At 40.6% G+C, this 24,186-nt stretch overlaps 2 protein-coding genes across 3 annotated transcripts; both read right to left on the bottom strand.

The window, feature by feature from the left end:
• Positions 1-858: 858 nt before the first annotated feature.
• Positions 859-7,639, bottom strand: LOC147199144 (rho GTPase-activating protein 19-like). The gene is made up of 11 exons (XM_086122066.1): positions 7,587-7,639; positions 7,096-7,349; positions 5,436-5,516; positions 4,226-4,435; positions 3,909-4,135; positions 3,749-3,835; positions 3,566-3,631; positions 3,160-3,369; positions 2,982-3,077; positions 2,010-2,105; positions 859-1,850 (listed from the first exon to the last, which is right to left on the bottom strand). Exons 1-11 carry the CDS (start codon positions 7,637-7,639, stop codon positions 1,812-1,814), a joined length of 1,419 nt encoding a protein of 472 aa, XP_085978192.1. The 3' UTR covers positions 859-1,811.
• A 401-nt stretch (positions 7,640-8,040) lies between these two features.
• abcc2 (ATP binding cassette subfamily C member 2) lies at positions 8,041-24,078 on the bottom strand. Of its 2 annotated transcripts, XM_086122621.1 has the most exons (32): positions 21,945-24,078; positions 19,777-19,950; positions 19,437-19,583; positions 19,195-19,332; positions 18,983-19,105; positions 18,840-18,895; positions 17,875-18,121; positions 17,556-17,740; positions 17,205-17,382; positions 16,047-16,301; positions 15,850-15,915; positions 15,164-15,301; positions 14,931-15,077; positions 14,766-14,850; positions 14,619-14,685; positions 14,397-14,523; positions 13,501-13,677; positions 13,098-13,265; positions 12,678-12,867; positions 12,300-12,435; positions 12,126-12,225; positions 11,814-12,033; positions 11,571-11,725; positions 11,304-11,459; positions 10,876-11,075; positions 10,666-10,792; positions 10,425-10,526; positions 9,422-9,565; positions 9,171-9,329; positions 8,938-9,104; positions 8,425-8,619; positions 8,041-8,348 (listed from the first exon to the last, which is right to left on the bottom strand). In XM_086122621.1, exons 1-32 carry the CDS (start codon positions 21,987-21,989, stop codon positions 8,219-8,221), a joined length of 4,704 nt encoding a protein of 1,567 aa, XP_085978747.1. In that variant the 5' UTR covers positions 21,990-24,078; the 3' UTR covers positions 8,041-8,218. The 2 variants fall into 2 exon arrangements, 1 of the variants encoding a protein (XP_085978747.1); XR_015102121.1 differs by lacking the exon at positions 8,041-8,348 and having other exon boundaries at positions 8,603-8,619; positions 8,938-9,051.
• Between the last annotated feature and the right edge of the window lie 108 nt (positions 24,079-24,186).

The raw sequence follows: 24,186 nt of genomic DNA on the forward strand, positions 1-24,186 counted from the left end.
CACTATTTACCTTGTGGCCCTGTTCAAGGCTGTATTTACACAAACCTAAACGGGATGGTTCTGAATACACAGCAGACACACACTTGACACTGCCATATAGATATCAGTTTGTTCGACTCATTTACAAACTGATTTTGAAAGATTGCTGAAACCCGATTACGGCAAAACAATAGAAAAGTGTTGCCATTATGGACACGCCCCCTTATATATTTACACAGCATGAGAAAGTCGTGCCATTCTCACCAGTATTTACAACATATACTTACAATACCAAACATGCATTGACATGGATCCCATAATGACACACTGAGACATTCCTACTGCATCCACCCACACACCTTCAACTAATTTATTACAAACTGAAAAAGCCTTTGGTAACAGTTAAAGGTCAAGCTTTTTTTGCACCCCTATCATTATTTCTATTTGCTACTCATGGGTTTGAGGTTGGCATTTATTTCAATTTCTTTGGATTTTATTTGACGTTCTCTGTGCCATATTAAGTCATCACCGTCTCCTCGTGAGTCTTATTGACTGCAGGGGATGCACCGGTTCACAAATATATTCTATGGATGCTTCCTGAATAGAAAGGAGATCAGTGGAAAGACAATGGTTGTACACATTTAAATGAGTATACTGTACTTGTTTTTTTTTTGTCTAAGATGATACATGGAAGGTTTTTAAGATATGTTGGGACTTCTATTAAAAAAATAAATCTCCTGTTTACTTCTAAAACCAATACAAAATTCAAAATTAAATTGAATGCAAGCTATCCATTTGCAACTAAGTAGCGCCATCTGTTGGCCGTGGTAATAATTGCAAGCGCTTGCTTGAAATGGAAAAAACAACTAAGAAACAGAATATGGTTTGAAGTCTTTTAAAAAGGCCTTTTTGGGTTTCACAGTAGCATCAATATCATCAGTCAACACAGTCCATTTAGTTGACTTTGCCACATCAGGCTTGTATTGTAACAACTTGGCAGAGTGGCCTTGGAACTGGAAAAAAACACAACTGATGAGAACTTTTCACAAGTAAGAATGGCTCAAAACCCTCACAGAAAGCTCCCCACTAAGAAAGTAAACGACTTCATTTGCCCTCAACCAGCAATACAAAAAGGGTAAAAAGTCTTTCACAGCTAATACAGTACGCAGAAAGACAAAAACTATGCAGAGCTGCAAAGAAAGCAAAACTGACTTGGAAAAGGCAAAATGTACTCAAAAGAGCACAAACACACGTTTGAGGGATAGTAGTATACCTGGAAAAAAATATATACAACAAAAACATAACAGCAATGAATTCCCAAAGAGAGAAATATATCATCTCTAGAAAGTGTCCTTAGGGACATCAGATCCTAAATTAACATCATTTAAACATACTCCGCTTAAAATAAATTAACACATTCTGATGTTTGGGAGACCTAAAAAAAGTAAATTGCACACATTTTGTGTTGAATAGAAATTGCAAAAGAAATTCACTTTAAGGCACGTCTCTGGTCTTCTAAACTCAACATTTCTGTGAAATGGTCCCAGTCAATGAATAAAAAATATGTTTTGGTTAAAAAAACACAAACAAACAAAATAAACAACAATAACAACAATATTAAACATCAATTGCCATGCATTCATGTGGGTTTTTTTTTTTAACATTTCCTGAAGAAAATGGTTATGCGGCTGACTGAAACAGAGCATAGCACCCTCACTGCTCAGATAATCAACAAACTCTGCATTCTCTCCGAAAAATACGCAGGAATAAAATTTGGCTCTTCGACACATATTCAGTCCTTAAATTAAAGAGGGCTGGAAAGGCATCCACCTTCACAGCTTGATGGGAAGTTTCCTCACTTGGAGTACAGCCTAAAGGGAATTAAGAGAGAAAGGGAAGACACGATTTTGACCTCCATAGTGTATTACTGAGATAAGAAGAAAAAGAAATCATGTTGGTGTTGGCTTTATCTTTGTCAGCTGAACCTAATAACAGTCATTCTGGAGATAAAGATCATAGTAGGGACTCACCCCTCCACTGCTGTTATCACCTGAGCAGCTGTCTGCTGCCCCCTGCACTTTGTCATTTGCCTTGTCTGTTGATATTTGGCTTCCCAACACTTTCTTCTGTTTAGACAAACAAAACCATCACTCGAAGCTATGCAATAATTCCTATAGGAGAAACTAAAAATTATCGTGTTTGAGTGCTTAAAAAATGTGCTCGTTGACACCAAACTAAAAACTTTTGATTTAGTCGTTGGCACTGTCTTGTTAAGGAATTGATGGATTATCAAACCAATAGGTAACTACTTTTGAAAATTGATGAATTGTTTCGATACCTTTTGAAATGTAAAATCGTCCTAATGCTCCGAGATTCAGCTCTCAATATTAAGTGTCAGATTTCTTTTGCCTTTCATGAAAATTAATTGATTATCTGTGTTGAAAAAAAAATTGCTTTTACTTTGAAAAACAATGATCAACATTTTGCCTATTTTGAGACCAAACCAGTAACTGAATCACAGTTTATATTTTCTGCACGCTCAATTTGAAACAATACCACGTTTTTGAATAAATGGATGGAAATTCACACATTTTGTTTGATTCGCTAATTAATAATCAACAGATGAATTGATTATTGAAATAATCGCTTGCTGCATCCCAAGAGGATGTTAACCCAGTGGCTTATCTTGATTTTACTATCCTTTGTTTGTTTGTGGCTTTTTTTAGCCATGCAGAGACAGTCAGTTACAGTTACATTGCACAAACTGAAAAACACTCTGAAAAAAAGATTTTTTTTTTTTTTACATACAAAACATGAATATGTAAACGATATAGTCGAAAAAGTATTATCGTTTTAAAAATAATAATACTGTACAGTCTGTCACAGCCAGTAGCGGGCGCTTCAATTTTTAAAAAAGAAAATCCTGAAATTAAGAGACTTTTTTTTTTCTTCTCCATGGTCAACAGAGTTGGTGGCACTGTGTACAATTAATGTCAACACACCTTAATAATTCCACCCAAAGAGCGGGATCGCCAGTGCTTCCTGCTGAATGGTGAGCTGGGATCCGGTGAGGGTGTCACCAAAGGTTGCTTCTCAAACTAAACACACACCAACACGGCACATTAGCCTGTTCAGTTGAAAGAGGCGCCTCATCACATCGATACTGTATTTCACACTGACCTGCCTGATGAGTTTCTTCTTCTTGGCAGACTCGGGCATGTTGTTGACTTGGTGGTAAAGTTCTCGCAGAGCTGATTCGGTGTATGTCCCAGTATCCGTCAACTTTTTCGAGCTGTTGCCACTCATCTTTCTTGTGCAAGGGGAAACAATGGATGCAGGCTGTGGCACAGCCGGCGGCTCATTGGTCCCCGAGACTAACATCAGGTCATCCTAGATTAAGCAGGTACATTTCAGACTATTTCAGTTGCAGTCATTCAAATAAAATCAGTGTCTATCTAGAGCTCAACTACACAATGAAACCCTTCAATCACAACTAGATGGAACACATGCGGAAAATAAATTGAATTCAACTCAAAGAAAATATGTGTTGCAGTTAAAAACCTTTAAAAAATAAAATAAAAAATACCTTTGATTGAAGAGTTTTGGATCCAGTGAAATATATACGCGCATATTCTTTGATAGATGGCGGGGCCTTCAATGAAAGAACAGCAAATGTAAATACAGTAGAATGATTGAAGTTCAAGTTTACAGCCCCAATGTCCCACTTAAGAGGGGACATATAGTCAAAGCTTTTTATGTGCTAGTTTACCTTGAACAGCTTTTGAGAGTGCCTAATGAGAAATGCTATGCCATTGTTTAGCTTCTCAATGTCTTCCTGAAGATCGCATGCCATCACCTACAAAAGAAGACAAACTATTCAGGAAATACTGGGTTTCAGGAGATCTGAAAGAAAAGTAAGTGATCCGCACATTTTTGGGCCAGATAATCTGTGGCGCAAACATGGTTGCAAGATTGATAGCAGACATCTTGTTGACACGTTGGTTGCGCGCGGTGTGATAGAGGAGGTCCAACAGGAGCTTCAGCAGACTGCGGTTGGCTGGTGGCAGCAGCATGAAAATCAACTGATAGGCTTCCACCTGCCGCTCCTTGTCTGGAGTTTTAGTTTTATCTCCTTTCTCATTGAAGAGAGTCAGCTCTGTGGATGTTAAAAATGGTGTGTGATATAGAAGCTCAAAAAAAAAAAAAAAAAAAAGTACTATTTTGTCTTGAGACATGAAATGGGCACCTCCAATTTTGAGGTGGGCATGATAGTGTTTGTGCATTAGCAGGGGCTCAGGCAACTCCCCCAGGTAGGCTTTGAGCAGCGAGGCGGCATCGTTGGGGTGGAAGTCTCCCGTCTCGAGATCTATTTCTGCCCCGGCATTTAGCATCTCCCTCAGCGCGGCCTGTCGCAGGCTGTGGCCCGGCACGCGGAACAGCCCCTCAATGTGAAGATCTGAGAGAAAGCCCAGATGGAGGAGAAAACATGATGTCAGCGGGTAGACACAGTGACAGACAGAGCGAATGAAACGGAAAGAAAGAGAGTGAGTGCGCCAAGGCGAAGTGCTTTGTAATGAATAATTGACTCCAGCATTTGGACGCAGTGTCCACTTTTTGTGCAAATACGTCATTGGCTTTCCAGAAATAAATCGAGAAGACGTCATGCTAATTCAAGGCTAGCAGGCAGCAGGAAGGTTCTCACAAAATTTGAAAGGCACAGGATGACTAAGCAATTTGAGTGTTTTTGGCATTTTCACAAAAAGAATGCATCTACATCAGTATAAGCGCCACAGTGTCATATATTTGGTAACCCAGGACATGAGCAGTCTTTTTTTTTTTTACATTTGAAAAATCCGAAGAATCACTTAACATCACTAAAGTACTGTTATGTATAGACATTGAAATAATAACCAATCCGTTTAGTCCCAAATAAACTTGTCTGTTGAGTTGAAGCCAAAGCTATTATTCTAGTCTATAAATGACAAAAGGCGAATCCGTACACGGGGATCCACAATCATACATTCTGTCATCGAATGGGGAAGCATTGGTCAACCTACCTGTAATACATCTATGGCATGGATAGATAAACTTTGTTATTTGAAGATGCTTAGCATTTTCTGACCTATTAAGTGAAATTGGTCTCTCAGAGCTCACTTATTTAACTCAGGTCACTGATATACTATATACTATATATACTATGTAGCGTGATGGTAGATGTTCAATTCCAAAAAAGAGTTGTAAAATCCAATACATTCTCCCCAGTCTCCCAGGGAATTTGTTGTCAAAGACTCAAGTGAAAAGTCATATGATCAGTCTGTACTATAAATAAACACCCTCTAACCCAATGTGTTCCTTCTTACTGGGGATACATGCAAATATTGTCACATCACATCATAAAAAGCCTCAAGGAAAAGTGCCCTTATATGAAGTGATTGAGTATGTGAAATAACACTCACTTTTGCTCAGGTACTCAATCAGCTGATAGATCTGCGCTATTCCTTCTTCAGTCAAGGGTGCACCAAAAATTACACCTTTCTCTGGAGGGGGGGGGGGGGGGGGGCAAAATGTCATTAACATACACGAAAGGTTTCAACATTCTAAGATTCCTAACTCTCATCAAGTTACAAAGCGTGAGCTGTTTTAATGCGGTCGCTCGCGTCCCACAAATTATTGGCGTAATCAATTTATTCCCTGCACTTAAGTAATACAGTATATTTTTTGCCTCTTCCTCTGACAAAGTGCAAACCCGCTTTCAAATACGAGATATAAGCTGTCGGTATGTTTAGTGTGCAAAGTCACGGTGATGCCAAGATGGGTTGAGGGTCCTTCTCACAATGTCTAATTATGTGGCTCGCTACTTGAGGTCACCATGAAAAAAAAAAGGGGGGGGCGCAACGGACGGTTGTGCTGCTACAGTTTGCTCTTAGGATGTTAGTCTGTAATGGGCAGCATTTTTCACAACCCCGTTTTGTTCAGTGGATATGTCGGCGCTGTTGGACAGTCGGCGTTGGTGTGGCTGGATGGATGGCTGCTGAAGTTGAGGATGAGGAGAGAGGAGCGTTGGCGCAGAGCGCCGGTGCGTATTTGGAACTGAGAGTCGCCGCTTGGAATTGAAATGGATTTCCATGGGACAGGAGAAGTGAACCAATCTCTTTTTTCGTCAATGGATGCTACAGCTTCTTGTTGACTTTGAAACTTAGCTTGTAGCCGACGTGTGCACATTTTGAGCATGACGTCTCTGATCCACTGGTTAAAGGACACTTTGATTCTCTCCTCTTTCATCTGAAACTGCTTCAAACAACAAAGCGTGTGACGGAAAAGTGGTTAGGACTGCACGACTGTCCGTGTTTTATGTTATGTGTTGTGTTTATTATTTTACTTTATGTTAACTGTTTTGTGAAGCGCTTTGTTACAGCTGTCGCTGTTGTGAAAGCGCTATATAAATCAGCATGTATTGTATTGTATTGTAAAAGGTCAATGATTGTGCAATTTTGATTAAAGTCTGAGTGAGGTTGATAGTGACCTAAGATTATATAAATCAGCATGTATTGTATTGTATTAACAGGTACACACATTGGACTATCAGCCCATATTGAACTCAAGTATTGTTGCGAATTAATGAATTTGCTATAATGATAAAACATATTTTCACTGATCCTGTCATAAATGCTGTTATTTTGTATGGAGAGAGACACAACAAAAGAATGCGAGCTATTTTAGGCCATAGTCTGTGGCAAAAATATGATAAGCACTTTTACTGGTTAAATGGTCCGCATATTTTTTGTTGTTGTTGCTTTCATTTTTATCACTTTCTTTTAATTTTACTGTGTTTTCGAAATAAAATCTGCATCCGATAAATATGGATTAAAGATAAGAGAAAATTGCCATTCATGTCATTACATTTTAAGGAAAAAACGATGCCATATTATATTTTCGGTCTGTGAAATTTTGTCCATGCCGCACAACACTATAGACTTAAAAAAGAAAACGAATTAGTTTCAGACTGGGGAGGTACTTTTGCATTGCAAAACTGCACTTACAGGGGCTGGACAACAAGAAGAGTGAAATTTAAACAACATGAAATTAGCATATGGATTTCGTCTTTTTTTAAATCACCTTTTCGTCTCAGGAAGTTGAAGGAGCGGAGGAAGCCAGTCGAGGATGGCACCCTGGGCTCACAGTCCCCTGTGAGCTCAGCAAACTCTTCTCCTGGGAGGTCGATGAGTCGTGTGAGATGTGCCAGGACCAGATCTGTGAAGGTCTGTGGATGTTCATGTTTCAGCCTCTCGACAAAGAAGTCCGGGTTGAAGATGACCGGCTGGCATATGTTTGATGTTTCCATGCTTGTAAACACACAGCCTCTTGTCTCCCTGTGTGGAAAAAAAACAAACACATTCAAGTGAAATTGCGCAAACTCGCATTTAGTTGCTCAAGATTTGTTCAAACAGTCACAGTATTTTGCGTCAAGCAGCCTTGCTAGCTCACGCCACCGAGTACCGAGAATTCAAAACGGTCGGATACGACGTAATTATAGCCCCGCTTAAGCAAAAATACGTAAAACTTGACCATTTGTCTTTTTGGAGAAACATTCGTTTTAGAGCCGGTACCTTCTTTTTAGCTCGTGTGTACTTTGAGTACGATCAACAGACGCCATCTTCATTTTGAATCTTCCGCGGTTTTGTTTTAGTTCCGCCCCTTGTTTTCTGATAGGAAACAATATAATGACGTCAGATACGGAGCCGTTGATTGGATAGGCTGAGTTTTGGGCAAAAGGCGGGGTAAACCGTCAAATCGCAGAGTACAGAACAAAATCGTCTTTCTTGGCCAAGTATATTTAAAAAACAAAACAAAAAAACAAATTTGTCTCCGGTCGTATGAGCCGGACTAGTTTTGGAATAACAAACCGAACTAGTAAACTAGTGATCGCAATCGCAAATACAGTAACAAGAACAACATTTACCAACACATTAAACATATTCCAAATACTGTACGTGTAGGCTAACAAGTTAAAGTGAAAAATTTATCTCTGGCAAGATTTCATGTAAAACAACCAAGCAGGAGTTGAGAAAACACATTTATTCATATTTGTTTTCTGTATACAGTGTATATAGAATTATTTACATGTATGATTGTGTTTATGATGAATACAAAAACGTTTCTGTCAATGCACAGTACAACATAAAAAAAATGAAACTTCAAAGCCAATTTAAGCAATCTTTTGTTTTAAAATACATTCACATCAAAGACTTGTAATTTCTGCTTGTGTTATCCCAGCATCCTTTGCCATGGCATAGAAATGACCTTGTTTTTCAAGGAGATTATTTGGCGAATCAAACTCCACTATCCTACCAGCATCGAGCACCATCACCCTGTGGACAAGGAAACAGTAATGAGCCGCACACTTCTAGGCCACATGTAGCATAAGCAAAGTTGAAAAGAACCAACCTCGAACTGTCCATGATGCTGTGCAGGCGGTGTGCGATGGTGAGAACGGTACAGTGTGCAAACTCTTTCCTGATGGTCGTTTGGATCAGGTTGTCTGTCTCCAGGTCCACAGCTGCCGTGGCCTCATCCAGAATTAATATGCGGGACTTCCTGAGCAGTGCGCGGGCCAGACACAGCAGCTGCCGTTGTCCAACACTAAGTGTGTTGAGGTGTGGCACACAAACAAAGTATCGTCAAAGTCTAGCTTGTAGGCACACTCGTAGCATTGGAATCCAAGGATAACTAGAAGGTGTTACCGAAACTAAGATTAATGAATCAATTAATTCAGGCATTCATTCATTCATACAGTAAAGCCTCTGAAATTAGAAAGTCAACCACACCCGATTATTATTTTTATTTATTTGTTTTTTGTGCAAAACACGACTAAAATTGTGTGCCACCTGAGCAAATAGTACACAGTTGAACTCTGCTAGAATGTGTATTCAAGAGGATATGCACTTAGCCAATACCCACCTCAGGTTCTCTCCTCCTTCTGCAACCTCATGCTGCAATCCCTCCGGCAGCCCTGCCACATACTCCTTAAGATGGGAGAGCTCCAGCACTTTCCAGAGGTCCTCATCACTGGATCTATCAAAGGGATCCAGGTTCATTCTCAAGGTTCCGGAAAACAACACTGGATCCTGCACAGGGTCGAAGAAATCAGTGCTCTGTATCATTTTATAGTGTCATCTTGGGATTGTGTGTACCTGTGGTATGATAGTGAGGTTGTTTCTTAGATCATGTAGACCTATTTTGGAAATATCAACACCGTCTATGAGGATACGACCCTCAGCAGCTTCGATGATTCGGAACAAACAGTTGGTCAAGCTGGATTTCCCAGCTCCTGTGCGACCCACAATTCCAATCTGAATGCGAAGAAAGCTTTGAGTAAATACAGTGTGATAAAATAAGTAAATCCAGAAGTAGATTATGTTCAAAATTATATCCACGAGCAAACCTTCTCAGTAGAGCTAATATCACAGGAGATGCCGTGCAGCACCAGATCCAAACCGGGTCGATAACGGACCTTGTAGTTTTCAAACTGCAGTCTTCCTGCATCAGGCCACTCCTTTGCTGGCCGAGTGTCAGTTACCCACTGGGCCTATGGTTACGGAAATATCACATTAAATGATATGTGTACAGGGTGGAGGGATTTATTTGTATGCGTTTTCTAATAATATCAAACAATGCTCCCGGTTTATTACAACTGAAGGCAAGTGAAATTAAAATGAGTGTTAAAAAAATCCATCTTAATACTCTTTATTAATTCTTGTGTACTACATGCTGTCCATACTTTTATTCATCAGCAAAACACGTAAAATGTATCCATCCATCCATTTTCCGAACCGCTTAATCCTCACTAGGGTCGCGGGGGATGCTGGAGCCTATCCCAGCTGTCTCCGGGCAGTAGGCGGGGGACACCCTGAACCGGTTGCCAGCCAATCGCAGGGCACACAGAGACAAACAACCATCCACGCTCACATTCACACCTAGGGACAATGCTAGAGAGTTCAATCAGCCTGCCATGCATGTTTTTGGAATGTGGGAGGAAACCGGAGTACCCGGAGAAAACCCACGCAGGCCCGGGGAGAACATGCAAACTCCACACAGGGAGGCCGGAGCTGGAATTGAACCCGGTACCTCTGCACTGTGAAGTCGACGTGCTAACCACTGGACTACCGGGCCGCCCCCGTAAAATGTAAATAAAATAAAATAAAAAGGTGAAGGGTTAAGTCACTAAGTCCACACTGAGTGTCCAGACAATGAATGCCATTGTGCCACACTACATGATGGAGTAGAAAAATATAGTGGTCAGATTATGTTACATTATATACGCTAACTCACCTTTTTTTTTTTTAAATTTCAAATAAGCAAAACCTGCATTTCCGGCAACAACAGTTTCAATCAATAAAGTGTGGGATATTGTCAGTGTCTGCTAAAGTGCTTTTATGTTGACATACCTCATTTTCAATGATGCTGTATTCACTCACTCTCTCCACAGCGACAATATTGGTCTCCAGCTCTGACGTCATCCGAACAAGCCAGTTCAGGGTTTGGGTTACCTACAATTCCCGCATGAGAAACAAAACTCACATCATAACTGCTTGGTCCCATCACCACCACCGACACCATCATCATGAATTTCTCCACTGCGAGACTAATAAAGGTTTTCTTATCTTATCTTATCAGAGCGTGACTTACGTTAAGGGAGTAGGATATGGAAAGGCCAACCATGCCGCTGTCCAGACCATCTCTGGAAATAACCGCAAGCAGGGCAGCAAAAAACACCACCAGATTCCCTACAAACTCCAAACGAATTGCCAACCATCTGTCCAGGGAACAAACATGAAAAAGGGCCTCTCCATTTAATGACACCCATCAGTGGAAAAATGAGTCATTTCGCTCTCTGACCTGTTTGACACTATCCACGGGTAGACGGTCTTTAGGTTTTCATCCATGGTGGCTTCATTGTGCTGGAGGAACCTTTCTTGATGGCCGTACGCTCTTATCACAGACAGGCCTGACACAGTCTCGCCAAAGTGGGAATAAATGGGAGAGCGAGACACTGAGTCGAGCCGGCGTAGCTGCCTTGATGTCGCAACATAGAAGCGCTGGATGAAGGTGTAAAGAGATTTTTAAAAAAAAACATTGAAAAACAGAAAACACAAATCCAAATTTGACATTATTTCAGAAACCATATTACTGTATATCTTTCACTAAAATAAAATACAAATCATGGCATGAAAGCATGCTCGTGATGCTTAAAAGGATGCAGTTAAAGTCTTTGTTGAAGTTTGAATTATTACAGTAACCTGTTTCTGCACATTTGCTCTTCTCACCTGGACAAAGAAGTAAATCACCGCCAGGGGAATGATGACAATGGTGAAGAAGGGAGTGGCCAGGCAGATGACAAAAAGTGTCCCCAGAACCCCCAACAGACACAAGATCCAAGAGCGGAAGGATTGTGGGATGGCCTCATCTATTGTAAATATATCCTATTGGACAAACATAGAGGAAATGTTCTCTAAGAGACTCTAAGAGAAGAAACATTATTAAGACCACCGTTTTTAACTAGGTGGATCCTACAACTTTAGAATCGGCCTGACCTTTGCAAAGCGGTTGACAACCCTCCCAATGGGCGTGGTGTCAAAGAAAAGCATTGGCGCACGCAGTATGTTGTCGAGCAGCCTTGAATGCAGGATTCGAGATGCTGCAACGGAGGCATTGGCGAGAAGAAGAGTACCAAGGAACACAAATAAGCCTGCCAAGAAGAGAATTTCATATATTTGTAAAATACTGCATCATGAAACATCCAATTCAAAACAATCCATTGTACTTGTAACGGTTACCCTGAATCACTCCCAGAGCGCCAAAGACTCCCACCCTGGTGTCTCTCTTTTCTGCAGGGTATGTCATGTTGTAGTACTCCGCTGCATCATTTGTCCAGTCACTGAGCCAGATATTCTGGCCAATGAATGCAATGTTCTGGATGAAGTACACCAGGAAGACTGCGGCAGTATATCCCCAGCCCATGGACCGCAGGTACTGGAGGTAGACTGAAAATTTTACCTGGACATGAAAGTGAGACATTTAGATACACATAATGCCATTTCTTGCTGTATTTGGGTGACTGAATTGATTTGAAAAAGAATTGAGACTACCTGTCCTGTTTCCATAGCTTCCTTCTCGATTAGCCTTTGGCCTTTGTTTATTTCTTCGACATTTCCAGATTTCCTCTTGGAGTCGTTTCTTGCTCTGAAACTACAATGGAACAAAGCAGTCTCACTTACCCAATCATATATTTTGTCATCCACTTCTCCATTGTCATCCTATACCTGCTGTTGCGCTGGCTGCGGCGGATGCTGTTCCCCCTTTTTAGAGTTGCAGTGACAGTGTCTTCTAATGGGGAGTCAGGTTGGGTGTCATCTCCCTCTGGGACCAGGTCCTCATCAGCAACACCGTGCCCATGCTCTGTGGAAGAAGCACGCGTTACTTTACAATGCATAAAATGGTCATTTATTGTTCTTTTTGGCCTTTAACAATGCATATCTGTTAAAAATCATTTCACTTTTAAGACTTTCATGACATTTAATTCTTAAAATTAGTAAAACATTAATAGAATTGATTATTTTCATCTGGAGAGACAATGATAGGATGTAACTAAAACAGACAGGCAGACTATACTTTACATTGTGACAGAAAGATTGAATTACCTGACTCAGACTTGTCGGTATTTTTATTATTCTGCTCTTTGGCGTACGTGTCCAGAAATTCGGAAAAGGCGCCTTTGCTAGCACGCAGACTGTTGTAAGATCCAACCTCAGAAACCACTCCGTCGACCAGGACTACAATTTCATCCACATGAGGCAGGAAGCTCACTCCATGAGTCACTAGAATACGTGTCTACATAAACAAAAACACGCACAGGGTTTCAGGAGTTGATTCATCGTAAAAACTAGAACAATACCTATACAGTATCAACAATTGGAATGGCTTTCAATCCACAATCTCTGGTTGAACATAACAGTACAACACTTTTCGTTGCCATTAATTTTTTTAAAAAGCAAAGTGATTACTTCATTCCATACAGATGACAAATGACAGTTGTTTTGGCAAACGATGCATGCACAGACCTTGTCTTTAAGTATTCCCTTAGGTCCAATCACTTTTTCAAAAAGGTGCTTCCCCACGTGAGAGTCCACGGCAGACAAAGGGTCATCCAGCAGATAAATGTCAGCCTGACTGTACGCTGCCCTGGCCAAGCTCACGCGCTGTTTCTGACCACCTGACAGGTTGATGCCCTATTACAAAACAAAGAAAGAACAATAGAACAAATCGATGCACGATCAAACACATTTTAAAAAGTCACTTTTTAATGTGATGCCATACTGCGTTTTGGTGTGCTTTGTCAATCTAAAAAGCTCCATAAACAACACACACATCAAATGTGTCCACATGACATGCCCAAACACAGAGCAAAAACCACAATAAATATATTTTTTTATTTTTTCTTCGTGACTCGAGCGCTGTTCTTACTTTCTCTCCAATCTCAGTCATGTCACTCCCAGGGAGAAGCTCCAGATCCGGAGCCAGGGCACAGGCCTGGATGACTTCTTGATATCGCTTCTCCTCAAGGGGAGAGCCAAACATGATGTTATCCCTCAGGGTGGCATTTTGGATCCATGCTTGCTGTGGTACAAAGGCAAGTGAACCCTGGAAAAGAATGAATGGTTCAGTTTACTTAAAAATATCTGATTCCATTGTTTATGTCCTCTCAAAGTTTTATTTTTCTAACAATTTCATGTTAAATATGAAAGAACTTAAAAGTCGGCCTGTACGGAAGTACACAGCACAGTATTGCCATGCAACGCAACAGGTAGCAGTGCTTTAAGAATTTGATCAAAATGGCACACAAGGATAAAAACATTCAACGAGGTCTGCAGACTTTAGATGCGACTTGCAAATAATATGGTCATTCAATAATAATTCAATAAGGTTGATTCAAATAATAATAAATCAAAACGGAAACCGACACGTTCTATTACATAATAGCGTCACTTTTTACACTCATATTTCACATTTACTGTACGTGCAGTGCAATTCATCATGATGACATGATATTCTGACTTATGTTAAAACATGAGTAGTATTAAACTGTAACATTTTAAAGACAGAATAAGACTACTGCAATCAGCCACCCTGGCCGGCGACTCATTTTCCTGGGTCCGAATTTTGGTTCCATGACTGCAATCAATGATATTTTGGAGTTTACCTACGGGTAGCTGGAAATGTTAGCGATACTGTGTGCATCTTTTTAATTATACCGTCAATTGTTTCTTCATTTGGTGTTTCAGATCAAAAAAAGAGATGAACTAAATTTTGTGGAACTACAATAAGAACCAATTTTGCAAACGAAAAACAGAAGATGTCACCTGAATGTTAATGAAGCCTTTGGTACTATGCATTTCTCCCAGAATGGATGACATCAGAGAGGACTTGCCCGAGCCGACAGCTCCCACGACTGCGACCAGCCGACCCGGCTTGATGTCCAAATTGACACTGGGATTTAAACACGAGGCGAGAACGTTCATTCAAAAGTACAGCAGTGAGGCATTATGAGTGTGTTGTGAATGTGTTTATCGCAAAACTTATACTTTTTAAGTTGGGGCTCGCCATCTTTTTCCCATGAAAAGGAACCATTGCAAACATTAACAGCAGAGCCTAGAAGACACATGGGATAGATTCATTGTACCTATGCCAAGAAGAAGGCAATACTGATTCTCAGAAAAGCATGAACATACCGAAGCTGGGGTCATGGCGCACGACATCACTTTCAAGGTCTTCACCTCCCAAAAACTTTTCAAGACGCTTTCTGGACACCGTTGTCTACATTGCAAAAAGACAAAATGAGCCTTTCAGGACAGACGCGTTATGTCTGAATGCGTCATATGACTTTGTGTCCTTACTTGCACAATACCAGCGATGAGCATGGGCAGCATGGCCAGAGGGAATCGAAGGATGTTGAAGAGAGAGATGGCAGTGAACGCCTTCTCAGCGGTCAACACGTTGTCTGAGCTGGCGACTACAAACACAGCAAAGGTGGCCAAAGACACCTGGAACACAGACAGTGTGTGAAAAGCTGACACAAACAATATTCTTTTGTCCCTCTGCTCAAATGTGGCACATCGACAGGACTGACCAGAGCTGGAGCACAGCTGAAAATGAATGTGGAGACAGACGTGAGGTAAGCAAACTTCTTCATGACGTTGAGTTCTTGGCCTCTGATTCCTTGAACCTGAGCTTGGAAGGATGGCTCCCATGCATACAGCTTCAGAATCTAACAGAAGAACAATGAGGAAATTAATAAGTAGGCCAGATGTGGAGAGGATCTCAGGATATATTTACAATCATCAATGTTTGTTTGTGGCACGGTAATTTTTTTTTCTCAGAAATCTAACAATTTAATTGGCCTTGAGTGAAGAAAGGTTTCCTACCAGCTTAAGTACACAGAAAATGTTGTGGTCGCACAAAAGAAGGTCCTCCGGGTTAAGAGTCTCTCAAGCTCAGAAGGTTTTGATCGAAGGATGTACCTATTGTTTTTCGATTTCCTGTTTTATTTTGGATGCTTATTTTTCCTTATTAGAATGTCTTCCTGCCATTGGCCAGCTTCCTTAACTTTGTGCTTTTTCTCTCTTAAAATACATAGAGTACCCTGAGTGTGTACTTACGTCCCTCGTGTACAAAAATGTCTTTAGCTCACTACTCTGACGGTTTTTTGCTCGTCAATGATCACCTCATTGAGTGCCGTAGCTGAGAGGTAGTGATGATAAAAGTTTTGCCACTGATTGTAAGTTCATGAATTCAGTGGAGACAGAAAAAGCTCACCTTCATCCCGTTGAGTATTTCATTCATGATTTTCAGTCTCTTGTCTTTGAATTTCATGTTCTCAATCTGAAAGGAGATGATGTAAATCAGAGAGGAAAGTATGTACCGGTAGTGAAGGTAGAAATACACCTGAGCAAAATATGAAGTACGTCTGTAAAAATGTGCCACGTTATGACATTTCTGCATTCGTTTATGACCTGGAATTTTCTAGCCTTGGTGGCCAGCAGTCCATTAATTGGCACCATGAGAATCATGACCAAAAGTCCAGCCAACACTGAAGGTCCGAGCTCCTGCCAAAGGAACACAATGGACAGGGCGATCTGCAGGGGGCAGGACCATAGCAGGTGGATGAAGTTCGTCACGTCATTGAAGCGCTGGGCATCAGCAGACATCAGGTTCACCGTTTCGCCGACCGTGGACTCTTTACGAGTGTCATTAGACACCACCAGTGCCTTGAAGAAATCATGCACATAATCATATCATGGCTGTAACATATTTAAACAGAACAAAATGTACATAACTCAAAAATAAATTAGAGCTATTCGATTTTCAGAAACTTTAGAACACACAGAAAATGTACAGCAACCTTTACAAGTGAATTAAATTGGACTTTTGAATGCGCATGTCCAACTGTTCAGTGTTTCGGTATGAGCTGACTGTGAGCTGAAATGTGTCAAGAGGCATCATGACTGGAAGAATAAATTTCAACTCTCCTTATGATAATGCGATTCACATTTTGACATCATAAGACCCTGATGATACCTAATAACTGATATTGACATCCTGCTATTGGGAGGTGTCAAACAGGATCTGGAAGCGACCGCTGCAGATAGTCGCGTCAGATGCTGCCAGTGGACCAACACTCCACATTGAGTGGCCAGCCCAACCAAGAAGGGAAACACTGCCCTCTGCTGTCAACTTGAAAACCTCATCTCAGGTATTTTACACGAGGCTACTAGGGCTTTTATGGCTCAGCTATTTTCTTTTAGCTGAGTTGCTGTCTTGAAATCCACCCTTTGGCTCTCGACCTATCACGACCCAGCTATATTCGCTTTTTGCATCAAACCCACTCGCTCCTGTGTAACCTACAAATATTCTGCTGAGTAACATGTACAGTAGTGATTTATTGATACGCCACTATGACCCAGAACGTGCACTGAAATGGGGGGAGGGGGGAGTGTGACTGCGCAAGAAGAAATAGATAAGAGAGGGAATGTCACATCACTGGTTCGGCAAAATTTTGAGTTTATTGGTATTTTGGTTTCATTCTGAAATTTGATCTGAAAGCCAAGGACCCCGAGCTTTGTAGATTGTGTAACAGCATGCTTTCTCATGGACTCTATTTTGTTTTTTACCTTTTTGTAAACGGCAGCCATGATAGCAGTCCGGACCTTCATTCCCAGCACGAAGCAGCGCTGGAAATACTGCTGCAGGAAGAGAGACTGCAGTAGGGCCACCGCCAGAAGCAACACCGCGTATAGATAACCTTCCCATGTATAACTACTTTTGTCTTGAGTGAAAGTGATCATCAACCTGGGAAGACACAGAGGCAAGGGGACGTTGAATCACACTGACCCAAAATCCCGGTCATCAACAATATAGTCAAAGTTACTTCCAAAATAATAATTAAAAAAAAATCTTCAGGCATGTGATCAGTAACGGTCATTCGGAAATGCTCATAATCATTCTGCTCAAATTTGACTTACTTTAGCAGCTGAGGACTGACAAAAGAGAGAAGGTCCTGTAGAAGTTTGAAGAAGGCCGACTCAAGCAAAATCCCTTTAAATGTCTTGTAGATGGTGGGTATGAGCCATGAGGTGGGATAGTTTTCTTCTTCCTTCTTTTTCTTGCTTTTCTTTGCTTTTTCATCTTCTTTCTTGACTCTATCCTCCTGAAGAAAAAGAATGGGAGCACAGACTCATAAAATGAATGAATACGGCTGCATGCACAGAATCAATACATGAAATCAGTTTGCAGTGCAAGAAACATCGACAGCGTTGGGGTACTGTGTATGATTTTTCTCACCATCATCAACACGTCCTGACTAATGCCTTTCCCCAGGCCGCTGGAGAGTCCATTTTGAAATGTTTCACTATGGGGTTGCTTGTTTTGTTTTTTGGCCAGCTTTTTCTGGTAGCGCTGCCGAGCTGCGGCAAACTCTGTCTGCATGAAGTGCTGGAAGTGCTGGCTGATGTAACCCGTGGCGTCCTCCTCATTCAAGGCCCACATGTCCTCCTGAACCACGGGTTGCCGGTACCCTTTTATCGCCATACTGAGGAGTGCAAGGCAGGATGAGCTTGTGTTCATTAAGGACAGTAAAGTGCAAAGGTCTTGGGTCACCAGCTTTCGTGTTTGAATAGGCTTTCAATTTGAATCAGGTGTGTTGGAAGAGGGAAAAATGTAAAACATGCAGGATACAGGTTCTTTTGTTGCCTGTGAATTAGAGTGAAGGGGCAAGGGGACTGGTGTCTTTTTGAGTTCAGGCAATATTTTTTCATGTGGAATAATGCAGCTGGCGATTAACCGAGGCACTTAGTAGTTGAGCGGCAAGGGTAAAATATGCCATCTGTTTGAGGTTTGACACTTATTTCTTCAAGTGGATGACATAAAGATGAACTGAGGCACCTGTCTATTAGAGTTAAAAGGGTAAAAAGGATACGTTTATTTGAGGTGGGACATTGTCCACCTGGCAACTTATTGAGGCATGGTATTATTAGATCAAAGAAGACGAAAGTGTGGTGTCTATTTGAGACGCTTGTTCTTTACGTGGGCCACATTCCGCAATTAATTAAGGCACAGAGTGGTTATCATGCAGTCTCATGCCTTTCTTAACTGTATTTTTTTAGTGTGTTTTATTACTGTAATCTGATAAATAGAGAAATAATTACCAACATATGTGATCAATAGAGAAGTGTTAAAAACACATCATGGTACCCTTTGGACGTTTGCACATTAAAGTATAATATTTGTTCTTGGTTATGCAGGATTACCTATTAAACCAGTTGAAAGTGATTCTGTTCAAAAATGGTGCACCTGCCTCTGGATTCTGTCGAGGAAAGATAAAGGTTGGGAATGTGTAGGACAAAAAAAAGAAAAAAAGATGGGAAATAGAAACACTTCACCCATCATATACCTTTTTCACAACCTCCCTGGCATCTGGAGAGATGTCCGCCAAACCTGAGAGGATGAGGGCTATCACTTCCAGGCCAAATGAAATGCACACAAGGCAGAATCGGGGGAGGTCGACAATCTCTCCCTGGTGGCCAATATGGAATTTAAAAACAGGGTTTGACCAACAACGACAGGGCTGAGTGATGACCGGTTGGTTGCGCTGTCAATTCTTACCTGTCTGAGTGCCGCTCGTATGACGGTCTGCAGAGGGAAAACATCACAGAAAGCCGCGAGGAGCCAAAAAATGAAAAGAGTGGCAGAATCTATTGCTCCACTTCGTCTTAACCCTTCTTGGCACAGCAGGACCATGACCTAAAAATAAATAAATAAATAAAATCACAAAGGGAGGACAGGATGTAAGCACACATCATCTCTCCAAGACAAAAGCCAGAGTTGGGCTAAATTACCACACATACCCATGACACAGCATAAATGATGGGGTTTGTATAGTACACAGTAGGATTCCTTTCTGCTTTAGGCACGTCTTGGCTCGGACCAAAGTCCTCCGCTAATGTGATGGCCAGGCCTGCTATGGCAGTCAGGAACAGCAGGGAAGCGACAACCTGAGGGCATAAAAGGCATGATGCAAAACCAGAATGAAACCAACAATGCTACTCATACAAATCTTAAAGATAAACTGCAATTCATGTATAGTGATATATTTATTTGATTTTCATTTGCAGCAATCCATCTTCATCACACCTGGACTGGAGGTGCACGTTTTTATTTGAAAAATACAGATGAGTGTGATATGACCTGTTTGCAGGTATAGAGTCTGGACAGGCATCTTGTGTCTTTTGTTCTCCTGCAGAGAGTCAGCAGGTGCCACGGGGCACACAGCCACAGGAAGCCCAATGGGATCCACACCAGCACTGTCTGCTCCAAACATACTGGCAGATCTGGATCTTCTCTCTCCACATATGAAGAGTTCTGCAGCATGACATGAATAAAAATGAGCTACTTCTTCAACTGAAGGCCAAAACTCTGGATATTAAGTGTTGTTTAAAAGAAAAAAACAGAAATGAAACAAATAATAAGATGGTTCCAGTTAAGTCATCAATCATATCACAGCTGAGTCAGCATTGCAAATGACAATCTGTTCTCAACTGCCATCCCTGGATAAGTAACGGTCGGCAAAACATCCTTATTTATCACTGTCAACAAAGAGTGTACTGCGATTTTTGTGAATCTTCATGACAGCAATTGTAATTTGCAATTGTACAGCATTTTCTGTGAAATCTGTAACTGTGCATTGTTCCCAATTACAAAATCATACTGTGTTTTGTCTCAAAATGCAAACAATATTCTTCCAGATTCGGTTCTGCACGCATTTTGGATAAGCATACAGGCAAGCTTCAATGTCATAAAACATAATCACGTGAGAAGTTTAAAGAAAATGAAAACAAATATGAAAGAATAAAGGCTTTTTGGTCGTGCATTTTGTAATTTTTTTCATATTTTCAAGGGTAAAATTATGTACTGTATTTTTGGAAAAGTATTGCATGTTTACATACTGTATATTTTGTGGAAAATCATATATGTCTAAGAAAAACGACCATCGGAAAAGTAGTCAGACTCCTATGAGAATTATGTTGTATGCTTTTGCAAAAAAAACATTTTTCACTTGCGATAAATGTCATAGTTTTACAGGGATGAAGTCATTTTGATGAAGTATATTTTATCAATAAAAAGTTGTTTTGACTTACTTAATTACACTAAAAAACAAATATAACTAAAGAGTTGATTAATCATCCTACTAAAGCTCTTCATATTCTACTACAAACTTGCCACAAGTTATCAGACATGCTGAGTCATTGCTTACCTAACAGCATTTATTGTCCTCTCATATGCTTACTGAAATTAATATCAAATCCCAAAGGTGCATGAAAAAAACTAATATTCACTGCATTGTTTTTTATCTTTTGTGCGCACATTATTTCATAAAATTTGATTATGAACTGCCTGATTCAATAATTTGTTGTAATTAATGCAATGCTTCGCGGATAAAATCAACTCAAGGCGTATTTATAGAGCACTTTCAAACAGCCATCGCTGCATACAAAGTGCTGTACATGGAGCAACTAACATATATACAACAATAAAGCAATGAATCAGTAACAAAGATTGTAGAAGGCACCAAACAGTAAAACTCAAATCAGATCTGAGTCATGCTGAGTCAAATGCCAAAGAATCCAAGTGAGTTTTGAGGGGGGTTTTAAAGATGGGCAGTGAGGGGGCTTGCCGAATGTTCAAATTACAAAAATGGTTAGAAATATAATCGATTCATTTTGTATGCCACATAGTGTAATTGCTAAGTCATTTTTTGAAAATAAAATATTTGGGGAAGACAAACCAACAAAATATATTTTTAGAACAAATATGGGTAGTTTTATTGATATTGTAACACAAACGTCAAGTCAGCAAAAGGAAAAACACCCAATAATACTAATGATTAAAAGTAGATAATATAAACAAAATACCGTATTTCATTTTAAATGGGCTCAAACTGCCATTATCATGGATCATACATGTAATGTTTTAAGTAAAATGTTAACATTCTGAATTGTACAAGTGAACCACCATGTAATAAAATAAAGCACAGCAACTGACTCGACACTGACAACAAGACAAAAAATGGTTTGTGTGATACTGTGGCCTGGAGATGAGTGTGTAATGTTTATTTACATTAGCATCTGATAGGTAGAGTAAAAACAATTTGTGTATGCAATTGATAGAAAGACTTTAACAAAGTCCTATGGTTATCATATTTGTTTGTCTTTCCACCATTGACATCACAAAAACGTTCCCCGATGGTGATCCAACTCAGATCTATTTTTCCATGTACGACAACCGAACATGACAATTACTCCATCGTAGGTAAACAAAAAACTGTTGTGCGGTGACATGAAGCCAGTCACACTCACCCAGAAGACAGAACCACAGTACTCGTCCAGGACGGCGGCACACATGGTCCTCAGGGATGCCCTCGGGCAAATCTTAGCGGACCGGTCAACTTTTGATGCCTCTGTCCCTCTGGCTCCCCTCAAGAGCTCCTCACTCTTGCCTGTCCGCCCACGGGATGACAATGGCAGGATATGATGAAGGAGGGACTTTGAGCCATGAGTCTTTTGAAACTGAAGGCAAAACGTGTGATCGTGAAAAGCGATAAGAAGAGATTCACGAGAACAACGATTCGGTCAGATGATTATCCTCCTGGTTGTCTTCAAAGACATACACACAAGCATCAGTCTCTTTTGGAGCGAAGGACAACACTAAATCACTGCAGTCATTGTTGAGAGAATCCAGCTTGCACCAGAGTCCACAGACACTGCTCCACTCACAAACGTGTCTAAAGTTCAACTGTTCAAAGAGACAGCTGCATGAAAAGAGAAAGACAGAAAGCGAATGAAAGGGGGGGGGGGGCAGAGAAAGAGAGAGAGAGATGTATCCCTGGAAAGCATTCTCCCCAAAATGGAAAATGTTTCAGAGAAAGGGTGGGGAATGAGCTCATTAAAGCCCCCCTTTTCCTGTTGTCTTCCCCACCTCCCTGCACGACAAAAACATTTTAGGAACTGTCATCAGATTAAACTCGAGAAGCCATGCAATCCAACTCACTTCTTCACGGCCACGTAAAGTCTGTAAATACAAACAAAGAAAAGACATAGTCAAAAAATGAGAGAAAGAGAGCGATGTCGACTGTTTGGCCCAAACACTTTTTCTGTTTTCAAAATCCATGTCGCAGGCTAAGATTATCTTTTTGTTTTTTTAAGAATGAGTGAAACAAAATGTTGCGGTGGTGTACACATTCTTTTCTGTTGTAGCCATGTTCTTCCATGTGGTTATTTTCATGTTAATGGAACACAGATGCTTTGCTGTGTCACTCTATTTAGGAGAGGACAACCTCAAACAAATCCTCGCGACTATTTGACACACACGTGCATGCCATCATAGATGTGAACTCAGCTGTGGAGTAACAGCACAGGAATGAACCGGGGATGGACCTGAGGTTAATGATTATATACTGTACTCGACAACGCAACATGGCCCACAACGCAGACTCAGAATGCACGTGCAGACTCAATGGACATGTGAAGTAAAAAAAAAAAAAACAAAGTCCACAATGACATAACAGCGCATAATAAAACAGTAATAAACATGTCCTCTAAATTACCGGTATGACTATCGGCTTACATCAGTGGCTGACTGTCGAAGGACTTCACATGCCACTTGACAAATATTAACAACATCCCCTGATATTGACCACACAAAGGGCAAGGTAAAAACAACAAGATATTTGGTTAATGGCAAAGAATAAGAATTTGTAGTAATAGCTTAATTTGGTTAAAAAAAATCACACAGGCCTAGCAATCCATTTTTAAAATGGTGGCAAATTGAGATTATTTGTACACACTGTGTATACTTATGCAAATATCTAAGTAGGCCACAACATGATGAAAATGCAGAAGAATGTTGGGCTGCGAGTACCAGATGTTCTCTAATCGAGTCCTGAAAGCCACTTAATGCTTACATGGACAATACCAAACTAAAACACCTATACAGTAATTGTAGTTCTTCTGCTCAGTTTGAGTCATTTCACTTGAACAAATCATTAACATCTCTGTGTAAAGCAAGTCCATATCAAAATCTATAAAGACTCAAAAGTGCCTACAGCGTGTCATTGGACTGTAATGCTCAGGATAGTATACAAAGTTCAGTGTTTAAAGTTCATGATTCCTCAACTTTTAAAATGAACTGTCTTTGAGATAAAAGCTGAGGAGCTCATCTATAAGGCCTTGGGCTTGACTGTCCAGGTGTCCTTGAGCCTCACCGCCTCGCTCAAGAGTTGCGGCACCGTTTGCCACTTTTCACGCCATCTTGCCTTGCATGTAAGAGTGTGATCAGGTTGAGTGTGTCATCGCCCACTTATTCATGTGTTGTGCAGCCCTAATATAATGTGTACTGTGAATGCTTACACTTACAAGAACATAACATCAAAATGGACTGTCAATCTCCCATACCTGTATATTGAGGTATTTGTTTGCTATCACGAGAGAGTAAGAAATTTACAATGGCCTTTAAGTATTTACATATGTCTTTATCTTACATTGATTTTATTTTGTTTTTTGGTCTAAGATGGATGGATGGGTGGTCTAACAGATACATGAC

The sequence above is a fragment of the Hippocampus guttulatus genome, chromosome 10 (assembly GCF_054856545.1).
Source record: "Hippocampus guttulatus isolate MCC_2025c chromosome 10, RoL_Hgut_1.0, whole genome shotgun sequence".
Taxonomy (NCBI): domain Eukaryota; kingdom Metazoa; phylum Chordata; class Actinopteri; order Syngnathiformes; family Syngnathidae; genus Hippocampus; species Hippocampus guttulatus.

Excerpts from the sequence above, each read along its gene's own strand:
- LOC147199144 (XM_086122066.1), bottom strand. The coding sequence starts at position 7,639 with ATGAAGATGGCGTCTGTTGATCGTACTCAAAGTACACACGAGCTAAAA. Across the intron at positions 3,836-3,908 it reads AGATTATCTGGCCCAAAAAT|GTGATGGCATGCGATCTTCA; the intron begins GTGCGGATCACT and ends CTTCTTTTGTAG. Across the intron at positions 2,106-2,981 it reads CTTTGGGTGGAATTATTAAG|AAGAAAGTGTTGGGAAGCCA; the intron begins GTGTGTTGACAT and ends TTGTCTAAACAG.
- abcc2 (XM_086122621.1), bottom strand. The coding sequence starts at position 21,989 with ATGTGTGCCGCCGTCCTGGACGAGTACTGTGGTTCTGTCTTCTGG. Across the intron at positions 19,333-19,436 it reads TCATTTATGCTGTGTCATGG|GTCATGGTCCTGCTGTGCCA; the intron begins GTATGTGTGGTA and ends ATTTATTTTTAG. Across the intron at positions 18,896-18,982 it reads CCAGGGAGGTTGTGAAAAAG|AATCCAGAGGCAGGTGCACC; the intron begins GTATATGATGGG and ends TTTCCTCGACAG.